At 42.6% G+C, this 24,740-nt stretch overlaps 1 protein-coding gene and 1 non-coding gene across 3 annotated transcripts in view; one reads left to right on the top strand and one right to left on the bottom strand.

Annotated features, from left to right (window-relative positions):
• The window catches only part of NCBP3 (nuclear cap binding subunit 3), a 29,239-nt gene extending 12,671 nt beyond the window's left edge, over positions 1 to 16,568 (bottom strand). For both annotated transcript variants that reach the window (XM_032320366.1, XM_032320367.1), the window contains exons 1-4: positions 16,312 to 16,568; positions 14,336 to 14,401; positions 12,374 to 12,479; positions 1,006 to 1,131 (exon numbers count right to left, since the gene is read on the bottom strand). In XM_032320366.1, coding sequence (XP_032176257.1) covers positions 1,006 to 1,131; positions 12,374 to 12,479; positions 14,336 to 14,401; positions 16,312 to 16,494 — 481 coding nt within the window. In that variant the 5' untranslated portion in view covers positions 16,495 to 16,568. The remainder of the gene's footprint in view (positions 1 to 1,005; positions 1,132 to 12,373; positions 12,480 to 14,335; positions 14,402 to 16,311) is intronic.
• On the top strand, positions 3,737 to 3,841 carry LOC116578569. The gene has a single exon (XR_004280941.1). It is a non-coding gene; the product is annotated as a U6 spliceosomal RNA (small nuclear RNA).
• Positions 16,569 to 24,740: the final 8,172 nt, after the last annotated feature.

Raw genomic sequence — 24,740 nt, 5'->3', positions numbered from 1 at the left:
CCTTTATATAGGTATAATTAATTAAATAATAAACTACACATAATAAATATCTAACTGCAAATAAATAAATAATAAACTACACATCCAACATATTTTTTATTAAAAAAAGATCTGTGGAAAGCAGGCAGGCTCATTCAGTAACATACTGTCTATGGCTGCTTTCACGCTACAATAGCAGAGCTGAATAGACATAACAAAACAAAGACTATATGGCCTGCTAAGTCTAAAATATTTATTGTCTAGCCCTTTATAAAAAAACGTTTGCCAACCCTTGATTTAGGTTGTGTAAGTAAAGCAAAAGGAAAAACAGAGAAAACTCTGTCATGTTTCTCCTTTCAATGCTGAATCAACATCTTTAAAAAAAAAAAAAAAGCGGCAGGGAAAACCAGGCAGCTATTCAAGGTACAGCCTAGCAGGTCAGCAAGCTGGCAGTAAGCTAAGCCAGACTAGAAGTGAATTAAGACAAGAAGCCAGCAGAGTGGTTACCACAGGTCCTACCAGACTTGGAGTGGGGATGCAAGTAAAAATATTAGCTAATTCAAGCAAGTGAAGTTTCAAAGCAAGCAGAGATGAGAGGTTTCATATAGTGTCAGAAAGTTCCAGTTTAGTCCTAGATCAGATACTAAGGCAGACCCAGGCCTGTGAAGACCTATACAGGAAGGTGCAATGACAAAATCTAAGGTCCTGAACACAGAGCCCCAAGTCTATATAGTTGGATCCACCCCTTTGTTGGGAAATTGTGGGAATTAAAGAGGCCTCAATCATGTACACAAGACTCAGATACCAGGAACCAACCTTCTAGATTCCTGGTCATCACATCTGAGCTGACTTGAAATACTCATGGAATATGATCTGGCAGACTGGCTAAGGCAATGTGATTCTCATCAATGGGCATTCTTTCTCCCCTAGGCTAAAGGCAGAGGTTAGGGAGCAGACGAGTAGTCTCAATCACAAATATTCACCATCTGAGATGGCAAAAACAACAAAAAACTTGAGTGTACTTACAGGAGGTATCATCCAACCATTCAATGTGAGCAGGAGGATATTCTTTAAAATAGGAAAAGATATCCTGGGTACTCATCTCATCTACTCCACAAATGTAGATTGTCTCCAGTCTCACTTTGGGGATTGCTAGGAAAAAAAAAAGAGATGATAGAATTTTCTCACCTGCTACTGCACATCTCACCAGCACCCCTTTGTAACAGCTCAGATACCTGTGTTTAGAAAAGAAATGTGCTAGACGAGACGACAATTATTTTCAGAGAAATGAGATATAACAGTAAGGTATGCTATTTTAATTTTTATCACAGAGCAACAGCATTAAACAAGTGATCTAATTCAGAAAGGTATATTAGGCTGAGAAAGATTAAACAAATGGTATTGTTAAAAAGATGATACCTCTCCCCAAATTAATCTGTAGTAATTAAAGCAATACCAAATTCAACAGGCTTACTCCTTCAACCTGACAAGCTGATTCTATAATTTTAGAATATATGTCAAATAGAGATGTGCAATAGCCAAGACTATTCGGAAGAGACGCTACTCCTGAATATAAAGCAAAGTATGAAACTAAGAGTAAAGAAATCCTACAAATCGATAATAAAATGATAGCCCAAAATAAAAATGAACATGAGCACACATTTCACACGAAAGGAAATACAAAAGGCCAACAAACATATGAGAAGATGGTTGATCTCACCAGTAATCAGTAAAGTGCACATGGGAAACAAAACACGAGATTTCACTGCCCATCTGTTGTTTCGTACAACCACCTTCACTAATTTGCTAGATCTTCTGGACAGTCTGCTGCAGCTTCCATGCTTGCTGTTTTACCTTGTGCTTTTTAGGTTATAGAGATGGATGGCTTCTTTCCTTTAACTTCCTGATCCAACCTCTGCCAGCTTCAAACTTTTCTTCTGTAGCTTCCTCACCTCTCCCAGCCTTCACAGAAGTGTCAGCATCTTGCTCTGGATTAGGCTTTGGCTTAAGGGAATGAGCTGGTTTGATCTATGCAGACCACAAAGCTTTCTCCATATCAGCAAAAAGGCCGTTTCACTTCTTATCATTCATGTGTTCACTGGAGTAGCACTTTTAATTTCTTTGAGAAAAACTTTTCCTTTGCATTCACAAACTGGCTCTTTGGCACTAGAAGCCTAGCTTTTGGCCTATCTTGGCTTTTGATATATCTTCCTCACTAAGCTTAATCACCTCTAGCTTTTGATTTAAAGTGAGAGACATGGACCCTCTTTTCACTTGAACACTTACAGGCTGTTGTAGGATTATTAACTGGCCTAATTTCAATATTGTTTTACCTCAGGAAATGGGGACCCAAGGAGAGGGAGAGAAACGGGAGACTGGCCAGTTGGTGGAGCAGTCAGAACAAGCACATTTGTCGATTAAGTTATCCATCTTATAAAGGAGTGGTTTGTAGCATCTCAAAATAATTACAATTGTTAACATCAAAGGTACTGATCACAAATCACCATACCAAATACAATAATACTGACAAAGTTTGAAATATCGTAATAATTACCAAAATGTGACAGAGATTTGATATGAGCAAATGCTTTTGGGAAAATGGCACCAACAGACCTGTTCAACCGTGTTTCCACAAACCTTCAATTTGTTTAAAAAAAAAAAAAAAAAAGCAGCATCTGCAAAGTGCAATAAAAGGTGTTCCCATATAATATGACATTAAAAAAATAAATAAAATAGAAATGCCACCATACATTTTCTAAGGATACATATTTGTGTATACAAATACCTAAAAAAAGGCCTGGAACAATTCATACTGGTAACAGTTACTACCTCTAGGGAGGAAGAAAGGTTGAAGGCTATAGTCAAAAAGGAACCTAATGAAAGACCTGAAACACCAGTGAAGGAAATTCAAGTTGATGCAAAGAAATGGAGAGACATTCTATGCTCATGGTTTGGAAGAACAAATATTGTTAAAATATCTATATTACCCAAAGCAATCTACAGATTTAATGCAATCCCTGCCAAAATGCCAACAGCATTTTTCATACAACTAAAATGAACAATACTAAGATTTGTATGGAACCACAAAAAGATCTTGAATATCCAAAGCAATCTTGAAAATGAAAAACAAAATGGAAGTATCACAATTCCAGAGTTCAACTCATATTACAAAGCAGTCATAATTAAAACAGTATGATACTGACATAAAAATTGACCCAAAGATCAATGGAACAAAAGACAAAAACCAGACATAAACTTATAATTATATGGTCAATTAATCTTTAACAAAGGATGAATGAATACAATGAAAAAAAAAAAGAGTCTCTTCAACAAATGACATCAGGAAAACTGGACAGCCACATACAAAAGAATGAAACTGGACCACTTTCTTTGACCATACACAAAAATAAATTCAAAATGGATTAAACACCTAAGTGTGAGACCTGAATCCATAAAAATCCTTGAAGAGAGCACAGGTGGTAGTATCCCTGACATTGACTGTTCCAACATTTTTCTAGATATATCTCATGAGGCAAAGAAAATAAAAGCAAAAATAAACTACTGGGAGTACATCAAAATAAAAAGTTTCTGCAGAGCAAAGGAAACAATCAAGAAAACTTAAAGGCAACCTACTGAATGGGAAAAGATACTTGCAAAAGACATACTTGATAAAGGGTTAGTACACAAAATATACAAAGAAATTAATAAAACTCAACATCCAAAAAATGAATAATCCCATTAAGAATGGGCGTTAAGTGTTTGCTTCAGCTGTACATATACTAAAATCGGAATGATACAGAGTAGATGAGCATGGCCCCTAAACAAGGATGACATATAAATTTGTGGAGCCTTCCATATTTTTTAATGCTAAGCGAAATAAGTCACTCAGAGAAAGACAAATACCATCTGAATGTGGAATTTTAAAACCTTTTATTTTATTTTATTTATTTATTTGAGAGAGAGTGAGTGAGAAAGAGCATGAGAGAGAAGATCAGAGGGAGAAGCAGACTACCTAAAGAGCTGGGAGCCCAATGTGGGACTCAGTCCTGGAAGTCCAGGATCATGACCTGAGCCGAAGGCAGTTGCTCAACCAAATGAGCCACACAGGCACCCTGAATGTGGAATTTTAGAAACAAAACAAAGAATGGAAAAAAATGAAGGAGAGACAAATCAAGAAACAGACTCTTTTTTTTTTTTTTTTAAAGATTTTATTTATTTATTAGAGAGTGAGAGAGATCATAAGCAGGCAGAAAGGCAGGCAGAGACAGAGAGGGAAGCAGGCTCCCTGCTGAGCAGAGAGCCTACTGCATGGCTGAATCCCAGGACCCTGAGACCATGACCTGAGTGGAAGTCAGAGGCTTATCCCACTGAGCCAACCAAGAGCCCCAAGAAACAGACTCTTAATTACAGAGAACAAACTGATGGTTACAGAGGGGAGGAGGGCAGAGTGGATGGGTTTAAGAGGTGATGGGGATTAAGGAGTAGACTTGTGATGAGCACACGGTGATGTATAGAATTGTTGAATCACTATATTGTACATCTGAAACACTGGAATTAAAATTAAAACTTAAAATAAAAAGGGCAGAAGACATGAACAGACATTTCTCCAAAGAAGACATCCAGATGGCTAACAGACACATGAAAAAATGCTCAACATCACTCATCATCAGGGAAATGCAAATCAAAACTACAATGAAGTATCAGTTCACACCTGCAGGATGGCTAAAATCAAGAGGTGCCTGGGTGGCTCAGTGGGTTAAAGCCTCTGCCTTTGGCTCGGGTCATGATCCCAGGGTCCTGGGATCGAGCCCCGCGTTGGGCTCTCTGCTCGGCGGGGAGCCTGCTTCCTCCTCTCTCTCTCTCTCTGCCTGCCTCTCTGCCTACTTGTGATCTCTGTCTGTCAAATAAATAAATAAAATCTTAAAAAAAAAAAAAACACACAAGCAACAGTAAGAGCTGATTAGGATATGGAGAAAAGGGAACCTTCTTGCACTGTTTTGTGGGAATGCAAACTGGTGCAGCCACTGTGGAAAACAGTATGATGATTCCTCAGAAAGTTAAAAATAAAAGTGCCCTACAATCCTATAATCGTACTACTAGCATTTACCCCCAAAAAACAAAAACACAAATCCAAAGGGATACATGCAACATTATTAATAATAGACAAATTAAGGAAGCAGCCCAACTGTCCACTGACAGATGAATGGACAAGAAAGATGTGGTGTATACAGATGTGCCTGGATGGTGCAGTTGAGCGAGTCTTGGTTTTGGCTTGGGTCATGGTCTCTGGGTAGTGGGATCGAGCTGTGTGTGGGGCTCTGCGTGGAGTCTGCTTCTCTCTCTTTCTCCCTCTGCCCCTCCTGTTCATGATCTCCATCTCTCTCTCAAATAAATAAATAAATCTTTATAAAAAATGTGGTGTACACACACACACACACACACACACACACACACAGGAATATTACTGTCATAAAAAAGAAGGAAATCTTGCCATTTGCAACAACATGGATAGAGCTAGAGTATAATGCTGAGTGAAAGAAGTCAGTCAGAGAAAGACAAACACCATACAATCTCACTCATATGTGGAATTTAAGAAACAAAAGAAACAAGCAAAGGAAAAAAAAGAGAAGAGACGGACAAACCGAGAAACAGACTCTTAATGGTTACCAGAGCGGATGGGGTTGGAGGGATGAGTGAAACAGGTGATAAGGATTAAAGAGTACAAGTATCATAATGAAAAAAAATAAATAAATAAAGGTCATATCCTCCAAAAAAAGAACCTCAGCCTTACCAGGATTGTGATATTTTTATTTTTATTTTTTTTTACTAAATACTTCAGTTCATATATCTCACTTAATCTTTGTAGTTGTATAATATGCAAATGTACCAATGAAATTTTTTTTTTTTTTTTTAAAGATTCCATTTATTCATTTGACACAGAGAGATCACAAGTAGGCAGAGAGGCAGGCAGAGAGAGAGAGAGGAGGAAGCAGGCTCCCCGCGGAGCAGAGAACCCGATGCGGGACTCGATCCCAGGACCCTGAGATCATGACCCGAGCCGAAGGCAGCGGCTTAACCCACTGAGCCACCCAGGTGCCCCCAATGAAATTTTTTTAAATACCTGCATATCCACCACCTAACTTTACGATTAATTTCTTCAAAAGACTCGAGGCAAATAAAACATTACCTACAAAACAGGCCTGTGTAACTCCTCCACATCCCTTCTCCCCCTCCCTTCTCTGAAGTAATTTTGTTAGGAATTCAATGTTCATTACTCTCAAGTATGTTTTCATATATCTATCTAAAACAAATGAACCTAGGGGCACCTGGGTAGCTGAGATGGTTAAGCATCCCCAACTAGTGATTTCAGCTCAGGTCATGACCTCATGTGTCATGGGGTCCAGCCCCATGTCAGGTTCCATGCTCAGCAGGGAGTTTGCTTGGAATTCTCTCTCTCCTCTCCCTCTGCTCCTTCCCTGTCACACATGCTCTTTCTATCTCTCAATAAATAAATAAATCTTTTTAAAAACCCCAAAACAAAAGCAAAACTAATGAACTTAAAAGTATTTACATATTTACTTAAAAGTATGTGAACATGTTCAGATAAAAAAATGTTTAAATACTTGTCATTTTGAAGAGTGAACGATAGGTTTAATTAGAAACCATATAAGTATGGTCAGACTAAATCAGGGGAGTGTTTTCCTGCAGCAGATTCATGAAGACAGAGATACCATCAAGACTTATGAGTTCTGGCAAGTCCTTATTAGTGAGGAGCAGTTCAACGGTGAACAGAGCCCAAATACAACTGAGATGGCTGTCCACATTGGACAGGAGCCTTCTTAGTTCTTCTAGCTAAATCAGGACTTTGGAAGAAAAAATCCCATGGGATGTAAAGACACAGTTCTGAAAAAGATAACAAATAACAGGGAGAGCAGTGGCCCAGCAGTGGCAACAGACTGAGTGATCCTCAGAGCTATACGGGAAGGGGCAATGACAAACCTGGGAGAAAATATCTTGTAGGAGACTTGCTGATCTGATAACAAGGATTTAGTCGTAAGTGAAATAAGCAAAGAAAATAAACACCAAAAAAAAAAAAAAAAAGACAAAAATAAGTATCAAGAATATCACAGCACTATTCTATCAAAACATTAAAATATTTACAAAAAAAACCCTATAATGAAAAAATAGTTTACAAACAAAAGGAAAAGAGTAGAAGGAACAAAGCTTCTAGGCTCAGATGTTTATATTTTGAAGAAGAGAGAATGACATAAAAATCTAGAAATGGGCAATGGACAATCTTGGTCAAAAGAAGCAAAGATGTAAAAAAGGGATGCAAAAGCCAGATAAAAACTACTCTCAGTCAGCTGGAGTATAAAAAAGTTTCATTCTCAAAAGAGAACCAAACTGACTGACGGTGACAGTGGCAAGATCCATTGGAGATGGAAACTTTGTTAAGTTCAAGATTTGATGGAAGACTGCCCAAAAGAAAGGATGCTCAATACCTCCTCACCTTGCTGGTGTCACTGCCGAAAATAAAACAACAAAAAAGGCACCTAGATTTATGTCCAACCAATGAGAAAGGGCTAAATGCTGATGTGGCACTGAAAACATGCACTGGGGAATGAGGACTGGACATTTACTGAGTACTAACGTAAAAGCAAGGCGGTGAGGGAATCATCTTTGACTTCCTAGCAGGAAAGAAGACAAAAAATGACAGATAATAGGACACAAAACTCAGGTTTTTAGGAAAGCAGATTTCTGAAAATTCAGAGAAAAAGTAGTCAATTCCAAGGCCTTTGATTAAAAACTTGGGGCGCCTGAGTGGCTCACAGTCAGTTAAGCATCTGCCTTCGGCTCAGGTCATGATCCCAGGGTTCTAGAATAGAGCCCTGTGTGTTGGGCTCCCTGCAGAGCCTGACCCTCCCTCTCTCTCTGAGCTCCCTCCCTCCCTCTCTCTCACTCTCTGAAATAAATAAATAAAATCTCAAAGGAAAAAAAATAAAAATAAAATGATCAAAAACTTTGGAATACACTAAATATAATAACTCAAAGTATGAGAGGTGATCCTCAAAAAGAAAAGGAGCAGAGTTTAGGGGAGCACAACCTATCAAAGAACAAACATGGAAGATAAACAGTAAATTACTAATGACTAATGTAAGAGAATGAATGTAATAAACATAAAAATCTAAACAACTAACATCAGGATTATCTTGTTTAAGATTTACCAACAGATACAGATGCAGAAGCCATGTATACCAAAGTGCAGATTAGGTTTAGCTAAAATGTTTAAAGGTAGTTATGATAAAATCAACACAATAGGCTGAAACAGTCTTGAACTCAACAAGATGTAAATTGGTAAGGATAAATAAAAAGGTAATTCTTTAAAAATGTTTCAAGTACAAGATGGGAAGACTTTTGATCCCTGGGGAAAAGCCCTGGATGCTCAGGTGCACTAGAAGATTAAAACAACACTGTGAAATAGATAGGACAGAGACTACAGTAACAGTCCTGTCACACTCCCCATGAATCCAACCATGTCTGGAATCTACACCTCCCCTTATGTAGGGCATTTTGAGACTGGAAAGAGTCTAGAGGAAGGAGACCAGAAAGTCATGTCACATAAAGAGAGTTTAGGGCACAGCCTGCCAATTCCCTCACCAGAAGGTTTACTGTGTGAATAAGGAAAGGACTTAATGTTGTTCTAAGAGTCACAAAGTAACTAACATAAATTACTAGAAAGGAATTTCTGCTCAATGCAAGGATGTATCCAAATATAAGACTGACCGCTTCATAAACAGTTCTTATGCCACCACTAGGAAATGTTCAGGCAAAGGCCAAAAGAGCACTGAGAACCTTGCCAAAAGGCGTGCAGCACTGGGTAGGAGGTTGGGTATAGATAACCTCTAAGTCCCTTCCAAACATGAGAGCTTTGATCTTAGGGATAAGGAGACTAAAGCCGCTTGACACCGAATCACTCAAGAGAGCAAGAACTCCTGATGCAGAACGGTCTAGTGCAATATATCCCAAATTATGTCCCTGAATGCTGGCAGAAAGGTCACAGAACACAGGCCTCGGTCAGACCAGCCTTCAAATTCGTCTTGCTACTTACCTAGCTGTAGGATCTGAGTGAGCTTCTCAAACTCAGCACCTTAGTTTCCTCATCAGTAAAATAAATGATGAATACTCTTCTCTCACAGCATTTGTCAAAGGATAAGTTAATCACATAGCAGAGTGACCAGCACATAAGCATTTATCAAGTGGTATCTTTCAGTATTATTGGAATGAAGAGGTGTAAGAAGAAGAAGAAGGGGGTGGGGAGGAAAGGGAGGAAGAGGAGGAAAAATAACCTGACACCTGGTGCAGCTGCAGGAAGTCAAGATACTTATTCCAACGTCCCCATTCTCCCAAGAGGCTAGGCCACTTAGATGACTGCCTGAGATGGAGAACATTAGATAATTACAACATTAATGGGGCACTTACTATATATGCCACCCTAAGAACTGTAATATTTTAGTAAAGCCTCTCAATAACCATATAAAAATTACTGTTAATCTGCCTTTCCAGATAAGGAAACTCAGGTTTAGAGGCTAAGTAACTTGCCCAAGGTCAAAGAACTAGAAAGTGACAGGTTAGGCTTCAGAACCCAGGCTCTCAACCATAAGAGTAAAGGCTCTTGATCGTGACTATACAGTAGAATTACTAGGGGAGACACAAAAGAAAGAACTATCTCTGGGACCTTTACAACCCCCCTCCCATTCTAACTTAAACTGATACGGATAAACACCAGAGTTCTCCAGAGTTCAGCAATGTTATCCTAGGTGCTGCTCCCTCCTACATGAGAATCATGTAGTGATGAGCAACTTGCTCTAGCGGACATTCCCGGTAGATCTACTGCTTTTTAGAAGTATCTTTAGAACCGGGGTGCCTGGGTGGCTCAGTGGGTTAAAACCTCTGCCTTCGGCTCAGGTCATGATCCCAGGGTTCTGGGATCGAGCCCCACATCGCGCTCTCTACTTGGCAGGGAGCCTGCTTCCTCCTCTCTCTCTGCCTGCCTCTCTGCCTACTTGTGATCTCTATCAAATAAATAAATAAAATCTTTAAAAAAAAAAAAAAAAAGAAGTATCTTTAGAACCACGATATCAGATTTGCTTTTCCAAAAAAAAAAAAAAAAAGAAAAGCAAACAAAACTTTTTTTTTTTTTTTAATTAAAACTTAACTCTGAAAGTGATCCTTTTCAGGTAGGTATCATTTTCCCACTTTATAAACAAGGAGACTGAGACCTAAAAAGGCTCAATAACCTGCCCACATTCATAAAGAAACTGAGACTGAATTCCAGGAGGGCTTAGCATGCTAAAGAGTTCCAACAGAAGTAGGAAAGAAATTTGAGTGGGTGATTAGGGATGCTTTATGGAGGACGTGACATCCAAACCAGATAAAGCATGGGACGATAGGAAGGGATAATCACCCAACTGAAAGGCATGAATAAGATGGGACACCTGGGTGGCTCAGTTAGTTAAGCATCTGCCTTCAGCTCAGGTCATGATTCCAAGGTCCCGAGAGCGAGTCCCATATAGGGCTCCTTGCTCAGTAGGGAGCCTGCTTCTCCCTCTGCCTGCAGCTCCCCCCTGAATTGTGTGCACATTTGCTTGCTTTCTCTTTCTGACAGATAAATAAAATCTTAAAAAAAAAAAAGGGATATCACAAGAAATGTTCACAGGACTAGAAGTAAACAGCTGTAGTAAAACGATGGTGTTTAAAGGTGGAGTTTTAAGAGGCCTCAGAGGTCTACCTAAGCCCAGACTGTACAGACATGAATGCCAAGCTGCACAGCTGTTCTGTTTTCCTAAAACAGAAATCCACTCAAGCAGATGCCTGGAAACCCAGCCTGCACAGGAACCAAGGTCGTATTTCCAACTTGAACTCATGATGCAGAAAAAGAGTAAAGCAGCATCCAGAGTTGAGTCTGTATCCAAACTACTCTATCCAGTGGGATGGACTGAGGAGGTTTAGGTTTATGGTATCATATACATACTATAAGGCAAAACAGCAAAGTAATTAAGAGCAAGGCTTTAGAGTCAGAAAACCGGGGTTCAAATCCTGACTCTACTTGTATTAGTTGTGTAACCCTGGGCATTTATTAAATTTCTTTGAGCCTCTTTCTTTGTAGAATAGGGATAAAAATATATTCCTCATAGAGTTGCTGTGAGAAATGATTAAGAAACAAATGTGTAATGTGCTAATTAACGTAGTGCCTGGTAAGACAGCAAGCTCCCAACAAGAGAAACTCACACATCAAAGCAGAGACCTTTAACATGCATTTAGAGGGATGCCTATTAAGCCCTTCAAATACCCAAATTTGCAAATACTAGAGAAGGAAACCATTTGTATTGATGCATTTATATTAGAATGAAATAATATGGGCTGTGAATTTAAAAAGTATTAATTTTTCCTTTTTTATAAATTGCTTTTGAAGACTACGGCAGATTACTATATATACCTCAGGGTGAGCTCTAGGAAGCAAAATATTTACCTTAATAAAACACAAAAATAAAATTACGAACCTGGATCATACAAATATTAATGGATTTCCCCTAAAATCCCAGTATTCCTGACTCCCCTTGAAAAAAAACCATTAGTGTGATACACTTCCATTAAATTTTTTTTAAAGATTCATTTATTTATTTGAGAGAAAGTGTGCATGAACAAGCATGTGGAGGGGAGGGGCAGAAGGAGGAGAAACACTTAAGCAGACTGTACTTGAGCGTAGAGCCCAATATGAGGCTCCATCTCATGACCCGATGAGAGCATGACCTAAGCCAAAACCAAGAGTCGCATATTTAACCGACTGTGCCACCCAGACGTCCCACACTTTTACAGGCAAAGAAAAGTTGACACTTCCATGATAAAAGCAGAAAATGAGTAAGATTCTGTAGAAGTACAGGTTCTAATCTCAGCTGTGGCACTAAACGGGTAACCGTCTCTGGGCTTTCTGACAAGATGATCTCTCTTCCAGCTATAGCATCTAAGACACAGCTAGCAGCAGCTCAACTTCATTTTTTCCTTTTCTTAAGATTTTATTTATTTATTTGAGAGAGAAAGAGAGCATGTGAGTGGGGTGAGGGGCAGAGGAGAGAAGCAGATTCCCTACCGAGCAGGGAGCCTGATGTAGGGCTTAATCCTGGACTCTGGGATTATGACCTGAGCTGAAGGCAAATGCTTAACAGACTGAGCCACCCAGATGCCCCAGCAGCTCAACTTTAAACACATCACTCAGAAATGGAGGTTTGGTAAGTCCCTTCTTTTCAGAGTGTTTGGAAGGCCAGAAGCACAAGACCATGGCAGGGAAAACCCATTCTCTGGGAAAATGCAGAAAAACACCCCCAACACATTGTACCTTTCTTCATCATGTCTCGGTCCAAGGCTACGTTTCTTTGGGCAAGATTTACTTCTGATCGAAAATGGAAGCGCTTGGCTCGCTGTTCTTTCTTTTCAATTGCTTCCTAGAAGGTACAGAAAAAAACAAAGAAGTGACACATGGAGGAGGAAAGTTAAATCATAAATACAACACAATGCTTCAGTGACAATCCTAAAGTAAATCAGAATAAATAACCAACACTGTGCCTTTAATAATTTTTGCAGAGAAATGGATATTTAGTCAATGACTGGTGGAGAATATACTAATACTGCTATAATTTGTAATAACCTCCATGATTCAATGAGTAATGAATGTTTTGGTTCTCTGACATTTTACTTATTATTAGCAATCATGCAAACAAATTACAATTACAAGTAAACAATCTCACTCCAATCTTCCAGGTGTAGAAAATGAGATACAAAAAAGTAAAAAGATTTGCTGGAGATACTCTGGCTGGTGGTGGGGGTGCAGATCTTCTGATCTCAGTACTATTTCTAGAAGCCCTACCACCACCCCCATTTCACATCATCTGTGTGCATGGTAATCACACCTATCACATTATGTCTGCCTGAGCAGTCCACTTCCTAAAGCATTTTCCCTGTTTAAAAATAATTTTGAAGCAAAGAAACTCTCTCCTCTATTCTAGGCTTGTGTCCATGGAATTGCCAGTTTTCATCTTTAAGTGACAAGAAGCACAGATACTTCCCTGAAAAAATAATCAGCTTCATAAGTTTTTCTCCAAGAGCTAAAATAAGTCCATGTCCAACTATGGGTTTCTGATAGCTCTTAGAAACTCTTCACTAATTGTACACTGACTTTGCCACACTAATTGAAGGTCTCACTACAAGAAGGCTTGTGGGGATTGGTAAAGCAGCAACACTTTGTTATTTCCCAACAGTTATGCTAATTTTCTTTACTGAAGTCTTCCCAGTGCAAACAACAAATCTACCTTTCCTTAATAACAACTTAAGTCCCAGTTCTGAGGCTACCACCCTTTCCCTCATAGATGTTTCACATAATGGCTAACTGTACAAAAGTAAATAGAACAATCTACTTCTTTTTCAATTACAGTAAGAAAATATCTTCACTTTATTCTATTTCCTTGCCTGTCTAAAAGATGACTAGTTCTTTCTTTTGGCTTTTAAGCAATCTGAGAATGAGACCCAGATAAAATACAAAAAGGTAAGCATGACATATTTATTTTTGTTTTTATGCACCCAATATAGCTAAACATTACTCAGAATTATAACTCAAAATTCTGTTCTAAACTTAACTGCACACATTAAAATCAGAATGAATGTTTAAGTTGGATACCACCAATTAAAGCAAGAAATGTATCCTGACTGTTTATAATAAGGAAAACAATAGGTTGGGCTCTGTAAAGAGTTACAGGAAAGCTGGTAACCTAGTAATAGCAGTCACTAGAAAAAAGGCAATACTCCCAGGTACTGAGAATAATTCAGCTGATTTGGCTTTCAAAGTTTAGACAGCCACACAATCAGGACATCCTATTTTTCTAAGCCTGCAATCAGTAAAGAATAAAGACATTTACTATCAGCCTACTATATATGCCAGGTACTTTTCATGTTCTGTCTCATTTGAAGTGGAAACAGCATTAAAAACACATTTTTAAAGAGCTGATGTAACATAAAAAAAGCATCCCCAGTGAAGAACTTTTTCTTAAATATGGCTAAGCACAGGCAACTAGGTACATGGATTTTATCTTTTCGTAAATGTAAGAACACAAATGCTGTCTGTATGTTTTTAGGATGCATGAAGACATTATGGTGTAATACAAAATTTAAGTTAAAAAAGGCCTTAATGAAGCAACAAAAGAAAAAAGGAGGTAAAGAATAACTGCTGTTTCACAAATCCTAGGGACCAAGTTCCTTAAGTTCACCGGCTTATCAAAATGAATAAATAATTTATGGTCTGTCTTACCTTGGAGGTGACATCAATTCCGGTGATGAAGCTGCCAGCCTTGTTTTCATACCTTCTGCTTGTGTCCTAACACAAGGGGAAGAGTGAAAAATGCTAACAGCAACTGAAGAAAAACTCCTGATAAAAGACAGCCCTGTAACAGATTCCTTTTGGATAGTCATTCCTTTCAGCAATCCCTCCTCACCCTGGCAACCCTTTATTCATGAGGAAGCCCCACTCTGTAACACCAGGTAATACACAATCAACCACTCTAAGAAGTCGTCTTATCTAGATCAGACCCTGTCCCAAACCTTAACTAAGTCCATTTGCTGAAGGTATTTATGTAAATGAAAATACAGGCTTTCATGAAAAATGTCCAAGTTAAGTAAGGCACACTCACTCATCTCCCCAGCCACACACAAAACAAATCCATCACGTCAGGCCACCAGGTGGAGCACAAGTTTTTACCAAAAGTCCAGACTCATCTAGACCTCCTGGGAAAACATAGCACAGTGCAATGAAAAGGTCGGGATTTGGAAGCCAAAGACTGAAGTCACAGCTCTGAGATTCACTAATTACTTGCCACTGTACAATTCCTTTGGCCTCGCTGGGCTTGGGTTTCCTCCATGGTATCTGCCTACCTTCCTGACCTCCTTAACTGCTCTCCCATTTGCTCTACAGAACTTTACATTTCTCCAACAAAACAATTTTGTTCCCATCTCAGATTCTTTGCACCTACTGTTGTTCCTGCTGGAAATACTTTCTTCCAAACCTGCACATGGTTGGCTCCTTTTGTCACTCAGGCTTCAGCTTAAATGTTACTGTCAGAGGACTTCCCTGACCATCTTATCCTATTTGGTTTCTGGCTCTGCACACTTACCCTGTTTTCTGCACTCTCTGTCCCATTAACTTGTTTTACCTTCTTCATAGCATTTACCACTATTAGAAATTCTGTATTTATGTCCTCCTACTAAAACAAACTCCCGGAGGCAGTTTGATCTTGACCTTGATCAGGTGCCTAGGATTATGCCTGGCACCTAGTGGGGGATGCAATAACTCCATACTGCACTAAAGGAATAATATCTACTTCACAACTGCAGTGAAATTTAAACAACATAATGTAGTAAATGGTAAAATATCACTATGTTATTTTTTGTTACCAGAGTCATCATTTGCTATCTTTAGTGATCCTATCTTCTTCACCTTTTCCCACAACTTCAGTTTAAAACCCAGACTTGCTGACATGTGGTTAAAAAGTAGTTCATGTTAGATGAGAAACTAAGTACATAAAAGCCATGCAGGCCTGAGACCGGCCCTAAGAACGGGACAGAGGACCATGAGACCAAAAGCGAAACACCTCTCCCCGCCCCTCCCCATGTGATGAAAGACGGACCAAGGACTACTGCTGGTTTGCTTATGTTTTGGTCTCACTAAGGGTCACATGCTGGGGCCACGGTGTAGGTGCTACAGATCAAGTGGAATGGGGACAAGATGACTCCCAAGTCACAAAAGGAACACCGAGTTTCGGCTGCTGACAAGACCAACCCTCTAAGAAAAACCGCGAGTGCTATATTTTAACAAACATCAGCTCCTACGGAGACCCTGATGCGGGCGTCACCCGACAGTTCCTCCCGTTCCCGCCCCGGGCCCCGCCTTTATCTCAAACCCCCAGACAACTCCAGCCCCTCCTCGCTCACAACCCTGCACAGCTTGGCTCAAAGAAGCAGTAAAGGGAGTGTCCTCAAATACCCCTTAGTCTCCCCCATCTTCTCCAGCCCCCTCAACACCCATTTCCGGGCGCCCCGGCGTCCCTTCTCCCGCTCCCCGTCTCTCCTCAAGCCTGGCGCCTCCGCGCCCCGAGCGCTCACTCCCCTCTTTCCCCTTCCCCTGACTTCCCCAGGGCCCAGGCGCCGGCCGTCTCCCTTTCCGGCGGGGCCGGCTCCGCAGCGGGGAACTAGCTCCGCGACCTCCTCCTCGCCCCCGCCCCCCGCCCGTACCGGGATCAGTTCTTTCAGCGAGCGCCGCACCGGCACAATCTCCAGCTCGCCCTCCTCCACTTCCATGGGCTCCGGCTCGCCACGCTCCAAACCAGAGTCCGCTTCAGGCGACGGGAGTCCTAGAGCCGGCCCCGCCGGGGCCTCTGCCTTCACCGACACTCGCAGGCCCCGTACGGCCGCCATAGCCGCCCGCCGGCCGCACCACTGAGAACCCGCCTCGTACACTCGCCGGCTAGAGCGCCGCCGCCCCTGGCCACAGAGCAGTCGCCGCTGCTCTCTAGAGTGTCGCCTACTTCGGCAAGAAGCTCCCCACCCCTCCCCCTCAGCGCCCCCTCCCCCTGGTGGCGGGAGGAACCCAGGACAGCTGGAGCGAGGCCTGGTGAAGAGGAGGGCCCGAGGGGGGGACGTGGGCGGGGCCTGCCGGAGGGGGCGGGGCCTGGGGGAGATCGATGTTTCCTTGGCTTAGAGAATAGGTACGCCTAGAGCATTAAACATGTTATAAAAGTCAGCTTTACTAAATGATCATTACATGTCAGTGACTGTTCTGATTGCTTGGTATCTTACAACTCTATTGAATAGGTGCTATTACTAGCACCATTTCACGTATGAGGAAACTGAGGCATAGAAATTCATCCAAGGTGACAGGCTATTATTTATTTATTATTATTGTTTAAGATTTTCTTTATTTGTTTGTCAGAGAACGAGAGAGTGCGCACAAGCAGGGCGAGCAGCAGGTAGAGGCAGAGGGAGAAGCAAGGATCCCGCGGAGGAAGAAGCCTGACAGGGGTCAAATCCCAGGACCCTGGGATCATGACCCAAACCGAAGGCAGGCGGTTAACCAACTGAGCCACCCAGGCGTCCTTATTATTTTTATTTTTCTGTAGACTTCAGCATGGAGCCCAATGTGGGGCTTAAACTCACAACCCTAAGATCGAGACCCCTGAGCTGAAATCGAGTGTGGGATGCTCAACTGAGTGTGTGAGCCACCTAGGTTCCCAGGTGACAGGCTATTTAAGAAAGAAAACCTGAATCTGAGCTTAAGGCTCCAGAGCCTTGATCCTTCACTTCTAGCCTATTGGTAGGTTTACTGTCTCCTTGCCTTGCCAACCTTGGTGTCTCTTTCAAGCCTCCCAATAATTGGCCCATTTGAAATACATAAGTATTGAGACTCCAGAAGAGTAGTGAGTTGCCCAAAGCCCAGAGCTTCAACCCAAATTTCCTGACTCGCCAAGGCTCAGTCCACTGTAAACTCCTGAGCATGGTTTCTTGCAACGTTTCTGATATCCTGGTTGGGAGACAGTGAGAGACAGGGAGACAGGCTTCCAGAGGTTACCACTGGTCAGTTTTTGCTTTTGAGTCCTGATTTTGCACCTTCCTTCCTGTGTTACCTTGGGCTAGATCTGGCCACTCTCTGGGCTGGTCTTCCCATCTGAAGAGTGTGTAAGTGAGACCCTAGGTTCTCAGAGGCCCTAATAGCTCTACTAATGGAGGAATAAATAACTATAAACCAAGGAATGGCTTAATCAGCATCACACATGTCTGGGTTTCAAACTGACTGGCTCTGCCCCTTACACCATGTGGGACTTTGGCAAGCCACTTAACAGAATTAAGAGGGGTAAGGGTAATTTTCAAAAAGTAAAAAAAAAAAAAAAAAAAAAAAAAAAAAAAAAGGTCATGTAAGTATAAAACATACACATGTCAAAGCTTTTATTCACTGATTAATGTAGACATCAGTAAGATATTAATACTAATTTACAAGAGAATTTGAGAATGAATACAGAGTTGGTCAGTCAAAGGAATGCTGAAATGAACTTGACAATAAAGTTTAAAGCCCTACAATGCAAGAAAGTGCAACCTTTGGGATTCTCCTTTATCAGACAGAAAATATTTGCATTGCTATTTGACAAGAATCATTTACTCATTATAAGTTTCCTATGAATTAGCCTCTACTCTTAGAGTTGTAAAACACTCAGTAGCAAATCAGAAGTCAAGCAAAAGTACACGTCCCTAGAAAATCAATGATCCCCAGGTGAAACTGACACATTGAATAACACCAGACACTACTCTGAGAGGACATCACTGCTGTTCTTTTTCCTATTTCCAAAGTTTGGATGATTTCTTATTAATAGGAGAAACCAGGAGAGTAGGACAGTGGGGGACACAGGAGAGAGAGTTTCATGAAGGAAGTGATCAAGTGTCAAATTCAGTGAAACTTGGCTAGGGTGTAGAGGTTTGTTGACTGTTGGTGACCTTGAGGAGACCAGTGCCCATGAAGAAGAAGGTAGATTAATGGTAGAATGTGAAAAAGTACTGACAAGTCTTTTAAAAAGTTTGTGAAGATGGAGGCTAGGGGACAATGGAGGATATTAACAGGGTCCTCTGCAGAATTCACTTTTTTTTTCTTTGACGGAAATCGGCCACACCCTGTCCTTTCTCTCTCTCCCTTTCATGGAGAAGAGGAATAAAAATAGTAGAAGCCTACCTCTCATAAGGGTAATAAAAGGAAAAGCTATTAAAAGGTAATATAAGCTTCTAAGGTGAAATCAAATGCTACCTGAGGACTGGTAACATGGTCCTCTCACCAGACATGATGCCTACTCAGAGATGTTCTTTTTTTTTGTTTTTTTAAGATTATTTATTTATTTATTTGACAGAGAGAGATCACAAGTAGGCAGAGAGGCAGGCAGAGAGAGAGAGGAGGAAGCAGGCTCCCTGCTGAGCAGAGAGCCCGATGCGGGACTCGATCCTAGGACCCTGAGATCATGACCTGAGCCGAAGGCAGCGGCTTAACCCACTGAGCCACCCAGGCGCCCCAGAGATGTTCTTTAATGCAGTTCTAAATTGGGTACATACAACTCATGCCTCACACCCCCCGCCCCCCCTCAGTTTATGTCTATTGTTGGAACATGTGCAGGTTGTTAGTTAAGAAAAACTTTCCACAGTTAAAGGAAAGCTCATGAGGCAGCTGACCCTGGTAAGGGAGTTGTATTCATGTTCCCCAACGTCCTACACAGATAAATGCTTGAAAGGACTATCTTCCCTCATTTTCTTCATCTGACTTGACCACTCTGTATCATAGATTCTGATGGTCACTCCCTAGTTCTTGAAACCACACACAGGCTTCTGTTATAAAGCCACACTTGGTTTTCCTTTTTCACCTTCCCTGCTGATCCTGCTCCTGTGCCTTTTTGGGGTTTTCCTCTTTATCCAATATTAACAGTTGTCCAGGACTCAGTCCTAGACCCTGTTTCCTCTCACCACATACTCAGTGTCTAAGCCATCTTATCATATCCATGGCTTCCAGTTCCCCCACAATATATACCCCTAGGTTGCCCGCATCTCCATCTCCAAATCTCCTCTCTCCTCTGAGCTCCAAACCACATGTCTAACTGCCTCCTGCACATCTTCCCTTGAATGTCTCAAGGCACCTCTCTTCTCCTACATATCCCTCTTGTCCATCTGCTTCTTTCTATCCTCGTGGCTACCATTCCTCAGCTTCTCTCCATCCCAGCCATCATCGTATCCTATCTTGTCTGGACACTCAGTGGCCTTCCCACTGATTTCTCCATTTTTCTGGTTTCTCCACCCTCATCCTTCCTCTACAAGGTCGGCAGACTGATCTTTTCAGGACACATTATCCAGGCCTGCCTTCCTCTCCAGTTTCATTTTGTACTGTGTTCCTCCTCACTCCCAACATCACCACCTCAGTTCTTGGTAAGCACCAGGCTCCCTCCTACCACAAGGGTCTTGCACAGCTTGGTCTCTTTCCCAAGCTTTCTTTCCTCCTCCTTGGCCTAGCTAGTTCTTCCTTAACTTCAGATCTCAGGCAGAGCCTCTTTTCCTCTGGGAAACCTCCCAACTACTCTTAGAGAGCAAACCACCACAACATAGTTCCTATATATCACTCATATCGGTTTAAAATCATCCACATACATGCATGGCAACTTGATTAATGTCTGTCTCCGGCAATGGACCGTGAGAGCCATGAGAAGAGGAACAGTGTTGATTTAGCTGATTGTCTAACTCAAGTGCCCAGGTATAGAAGGCCCTGGACATGTACTGAAATGATGAATGGATGGATGGATGGGCATATCAAAAGAAAATGAGACTTTTGCCCACGTTAAATTTAAAAACATGGAGCATCAGATCTACACCCACCTTTACCAAATTCTAGACTGGGGCTATTCAATACCGGCCATCGCTGTTCATTAAAATCACCTAGGTTAAGGGCGCCTGGGTGGCTCAGTGGGTTAAGCCGCTGCCTTCGGCTCAGGTCATGATCTCAGGGTCCTGGGATCAAGTCCCGCATCGGGTTCTCTGCTCAGCAGGGAGCCTGCTTCCCTTCCTCTCTCTCTGCCTGCCTCTCTGCCTACTTGTGATCTCTCTCTGTCAAATAAATAAATAAAATCTTTAAAAAAAAAATCACCTAGGTTAAGATACATAACCTGTAACTGGTAGATAAAGAAGTCCTGGGGATGTAATACACAGTGCAGTGATTATAGACAACAAAATTATTATAAATATAAAACTTGCTAAGAGACTAGATCTGAATTGTTCCCACCACTAGAAGAAATGATAATTATGTGAAGAGACAGAGATGTTAGTTAGCTAATACTACGGTGGCACTCATATTGCAATACAAATGTATCAAATCAACCTGTTGCGCACCTTAAACTTATAGAATATTACACGTCAATTGCATCTCAATTAAAAATAATGAAAAAACTTAAAAATCAATGAGGAAGCTGAAAAGATTACATACTGTATGATTCCAACTCTATGACATTCTGGAAAAAGCAAAAGTATGGCAACAGTAAGATCAGTGGTTGACAGGGGTTGAGGGTAGGTGAAGGGTGGGGTTTGGGCGGAGGGAGGGATGGACAGGTGGGACATGGGGGATTCTTGGGGAAGTGAAGCTACTCTGTATGAAACTGTAAGGGTGATACGTGATATCCATTTATCATACTTACATAAATTTCATAATGTACAACACAAAGAGTGGACTCTGAAGTACACTGTGGTCTTTACTATCTCATTGGTTTTAACAAACACACCACAATAAGGCAGGATGTTACTAACGGGGAAACTGGGGTGCAGGAGAGGAGGCTGAGAGGGTATATAGGAACTCTTTGTACTTTCCTCTCAACCTTTCTATAAACCTAAAATGTTCCGAAATATAGCCTATTAATTCAAAAATAAATCCTGACATTCAGACTACATCCCAGACCAATTAAATCAGAATCTCTGATGGTAGAGCCCAGGCATCAGGGTTTTTGTTTTGTTTTGATTTTTTTCCCCCCAAAGCTCCTTAGGAGATCTTAGCATGTAGGCACTTTGATAACTACTGTTTGGACTGAAATGGGAGTGGGAGGGACAGACCAGAGCGGGAAGCCTTCCCTCAGCTTTGGGGTGGGTTTCCCAGGAAGGTGGGTAGATATTGGGTCAGCTTGTCTTAAAGAAGGAGATGGGAGCACCTGAGGGCAAGGGGATCCTCTTCTGTGAAAGTTCCAGGGCCTTAATGATGGTCCCCTGGACTCTGGGGGAGAGCAAGTATACAGGCTTAACCTGCTCCTTCCTGTGTTGCAGTTCCCCATTATTCCAGTTCCATTCCTTCAGCATAGACCCCTGTCTGGGCCATGGAAGGTAGGCTCTTGAGGAGACCAAAGGTCTGTGGGGTGGGGGTGTCACAAGGCTCTTAATGCAGACAGTATCAGCCAAGTGCACGGACCATGGCTAGGAAAGTGACCTGTCTTGCTGGGAATGGGACAGAGTGAGTCAGGCAGTAATAGGAAAGAAGGAGTCAGAGTAGGGAGCATCTGAGAGGGAGGAGGGGCTTCCTCTTATATGTCCAGGAGTGTGAGGCAGTAGCCTTTGGAAAGCCACAGGGGTGGAAATCTGGGTTATAGCTATAGGGGAGGCCTAAACTAGTTTGCCGGCTGGGGAGCAGGAACAGGGGACCAGAAAAAGTCAGTGAGATACAGGCCAGAGAAGGGCCTTACAAGTGGAGAGAGGGAAGACCGCATCTTGTGATTCAGCTAAGAGATGCTCTTCGAATGGACTTCATCATGGTGGAACAGTCAGTGGGCAGATATAGGTTAAGAAAGTGAATCAGTCAGTGGGTGAGGTTGCAATTCCTGGGCCCTGAATCCCAATCTTGTAGGAGATGGACTAGACACCAGGCCATGTGCCAAGGGTGTCTCTGGGGCTTAGGCCGGGGAAGGTTTCCTGGAGGAGGTGATTTGGAGATTGGGGGGTGCGGGCTAGGTAGTGGGGAGGGCAGGGAGGTTGACCACAAAGATGGGATGGGCTAATGACAAACTGGTCAGCTTGTCCTGGGAGGGGACTGGCAGCTGCCCTGGAGAATGAAAGGATTGAGACTTTGCTCCCTGGGACATCCTAGCTAGAGAAATAAATGAGTCTGAGATCCCAGAAGAAAACCCAGGTCTGTGTGTGTATGACAGAGGGGACCCGGATACGAGATGGTCCTTTAAGCCATGGCCATGCAGTCTAGCTGGAGGCTGGAGGTGTGCAGGGAGCCCTTGCAGGTAAGAGACTGTTCTACCGGCCAGGTGGAGGGCACACGCTCCCCCAGACCCTCCTGGTCTCCTTCTGAGCCTCATTGGACCTCCAGGGTCCAGCACCACCCATTGCATGGCTCTCCCAGCCTCCTTTGGCAGATTCCCAATAACCCAGGAGGCGGGCCTGCTTGTTTGCCCAAGGGGAGGCTATGTAGGTGTATAGGCCTGTGTGTGTGTGTGTGTGTGTGTGTGTGTGTGTGTGTGTGAGAGAGAGAGACAGACAGACAGACACACACACACACAGAGAGAGAGAGAGACAGACTAAGTAATCTATGGGGTGTTTATATGGGTTTCAGTATGTGTCTGGGTGACCCCCTGGAAAATTGAAAAACCCCATTTCCCTTGAGCCCCCTTTCCTTCTACTTCAGGCTGAGACCATATAGGATGATAGGGATTGAGAAGAGCAGAGACCAAAGTGCCTGTAGATTTCAGAGCCCAAAGCGATTCTCTGTAAGTAATTGGGGCCTCTGAGGAAAAACCCAACTGCCCCCCTAGCCTTCAGCTGGACCCGGCTGGCTTGGGCTCAGCTCTCCTGTGTGGTTAGGCTTGGAAAGGCAGCCTCTGTCTCTGGTTCCCCTAGATGTCCTTTCCCTGTATAGGGTTCTCCATTTTCCTGGCCGCTGATGTGGGAAGACCTGGGTGGGGCGGAGGGACAGGGGATCTAGGCTCTAGTCTGGCTCTGCCCTGACTTGCTATGTGACTGAGTGAGACTGTTTCTTGGGCCTCAGTTTCCCTACCACAGTTTGCTTCTTAGAGTGGTTGTCCTTGAGGGGAAATGACATCATGCACCCATGGTCCTAAAAGCTCTTATGCGTGAGGATCTAGCCTGTCAAACCCAGGCCCGGGGCTTGGTGAGCAATGCTTGGGATGAACCAGACCCTTGGAAGTGGGGCTGACTTTGACAAACAGAGGTGGGGATGGGGGAAAGCAGTGCTCTAGAGGAACGGGGGGGCTTGAAGAGTCGTGGAGAGTAAGGAGTGAATGGAGTGTGGGGCATGGTCTGGAGAGCATCCAGAGGGTAGCAGAGCTGATGACAGGGGCCTCAAATGCCAGACTGATAACTGGAGAAATGTGGGCACCATCAGGTGGGTGACTGAAGATTGCTCTGTAGCCAGTAAGAGGATGGATTAGAGTCCCAAGGACCAAGGCCAGGAGACCAGTGAGGAGTGAGAGATGGTGGGGAGGAAGTGGGGATAGACCTATTTACTGGCCTTGGTATTTGAAACTTCTGCCTGGCTACCAGTGCCCCTTAGAGAAGACTTGGTACAGTCCCTCATGGGACCTTCCCAGGATGACCATGAAACATGCAAGAACAGCTTTGGTACCCATTTCTCAGAGGGAACAACTGTTCAGCATACTGGATAGCATTTGGCTTGGTCTCCTTTCACCCAGCTGGCTGGGAACTCCACAGACAGGTAAATACCAATCATGCAAGATTGCTGAGCCCATGGCCGCTAAGACCATGGCTTCAGAGAGCCCCAGAAACAAAGTTCTTTTTCTTTTAAGGGCCTCACTTGCTGAGTACTTACTATATACCAAGTACTGGATCAGATGCTTGGCACAAGGACTTCATTTAACTTCACAAGAAGCCCCCGAGGAGGTGCTGATATTATTCACATTCTACCAACAAGGAAACCAAGACTCCTCCAATGGCTTGCCAAAGGTCACACACAGCTATTAAATGGAAAAGCTTGGATTCAAGCTCAAGGCTGTCTGACCTCACTGATGACTCTTTTCATGGTGGCTATGGAGGACCTACTACAAGCAGGGAGCTACAGGGTACATAAAGCCCATGCCAGTGCTCAAGGGCAAAGGGGCACAGTAAAGATATTGGACCTGTAGTGCTTGGAC

Source organism: Mustela erminea, chromosome 18, assembly GCF_009829155.1.
Source record: "Mustela erminea isolate mMusErm1 chromosome 18, mMusErm1.Pri, whole genome shotgun sequence".
NCBI classification, from domain to species: domain Eukaryota; kingdom Metazoa; phylum Chordata; class Mammalia; order Carnivora; family Mustelidae; genus Mustela; species Mustela erminea.
The sequence above is the reverse complement of the archived record's forward strand: the minus strand, read 5'-3'. Positions and strand labels throughout refer to the sequence as shown.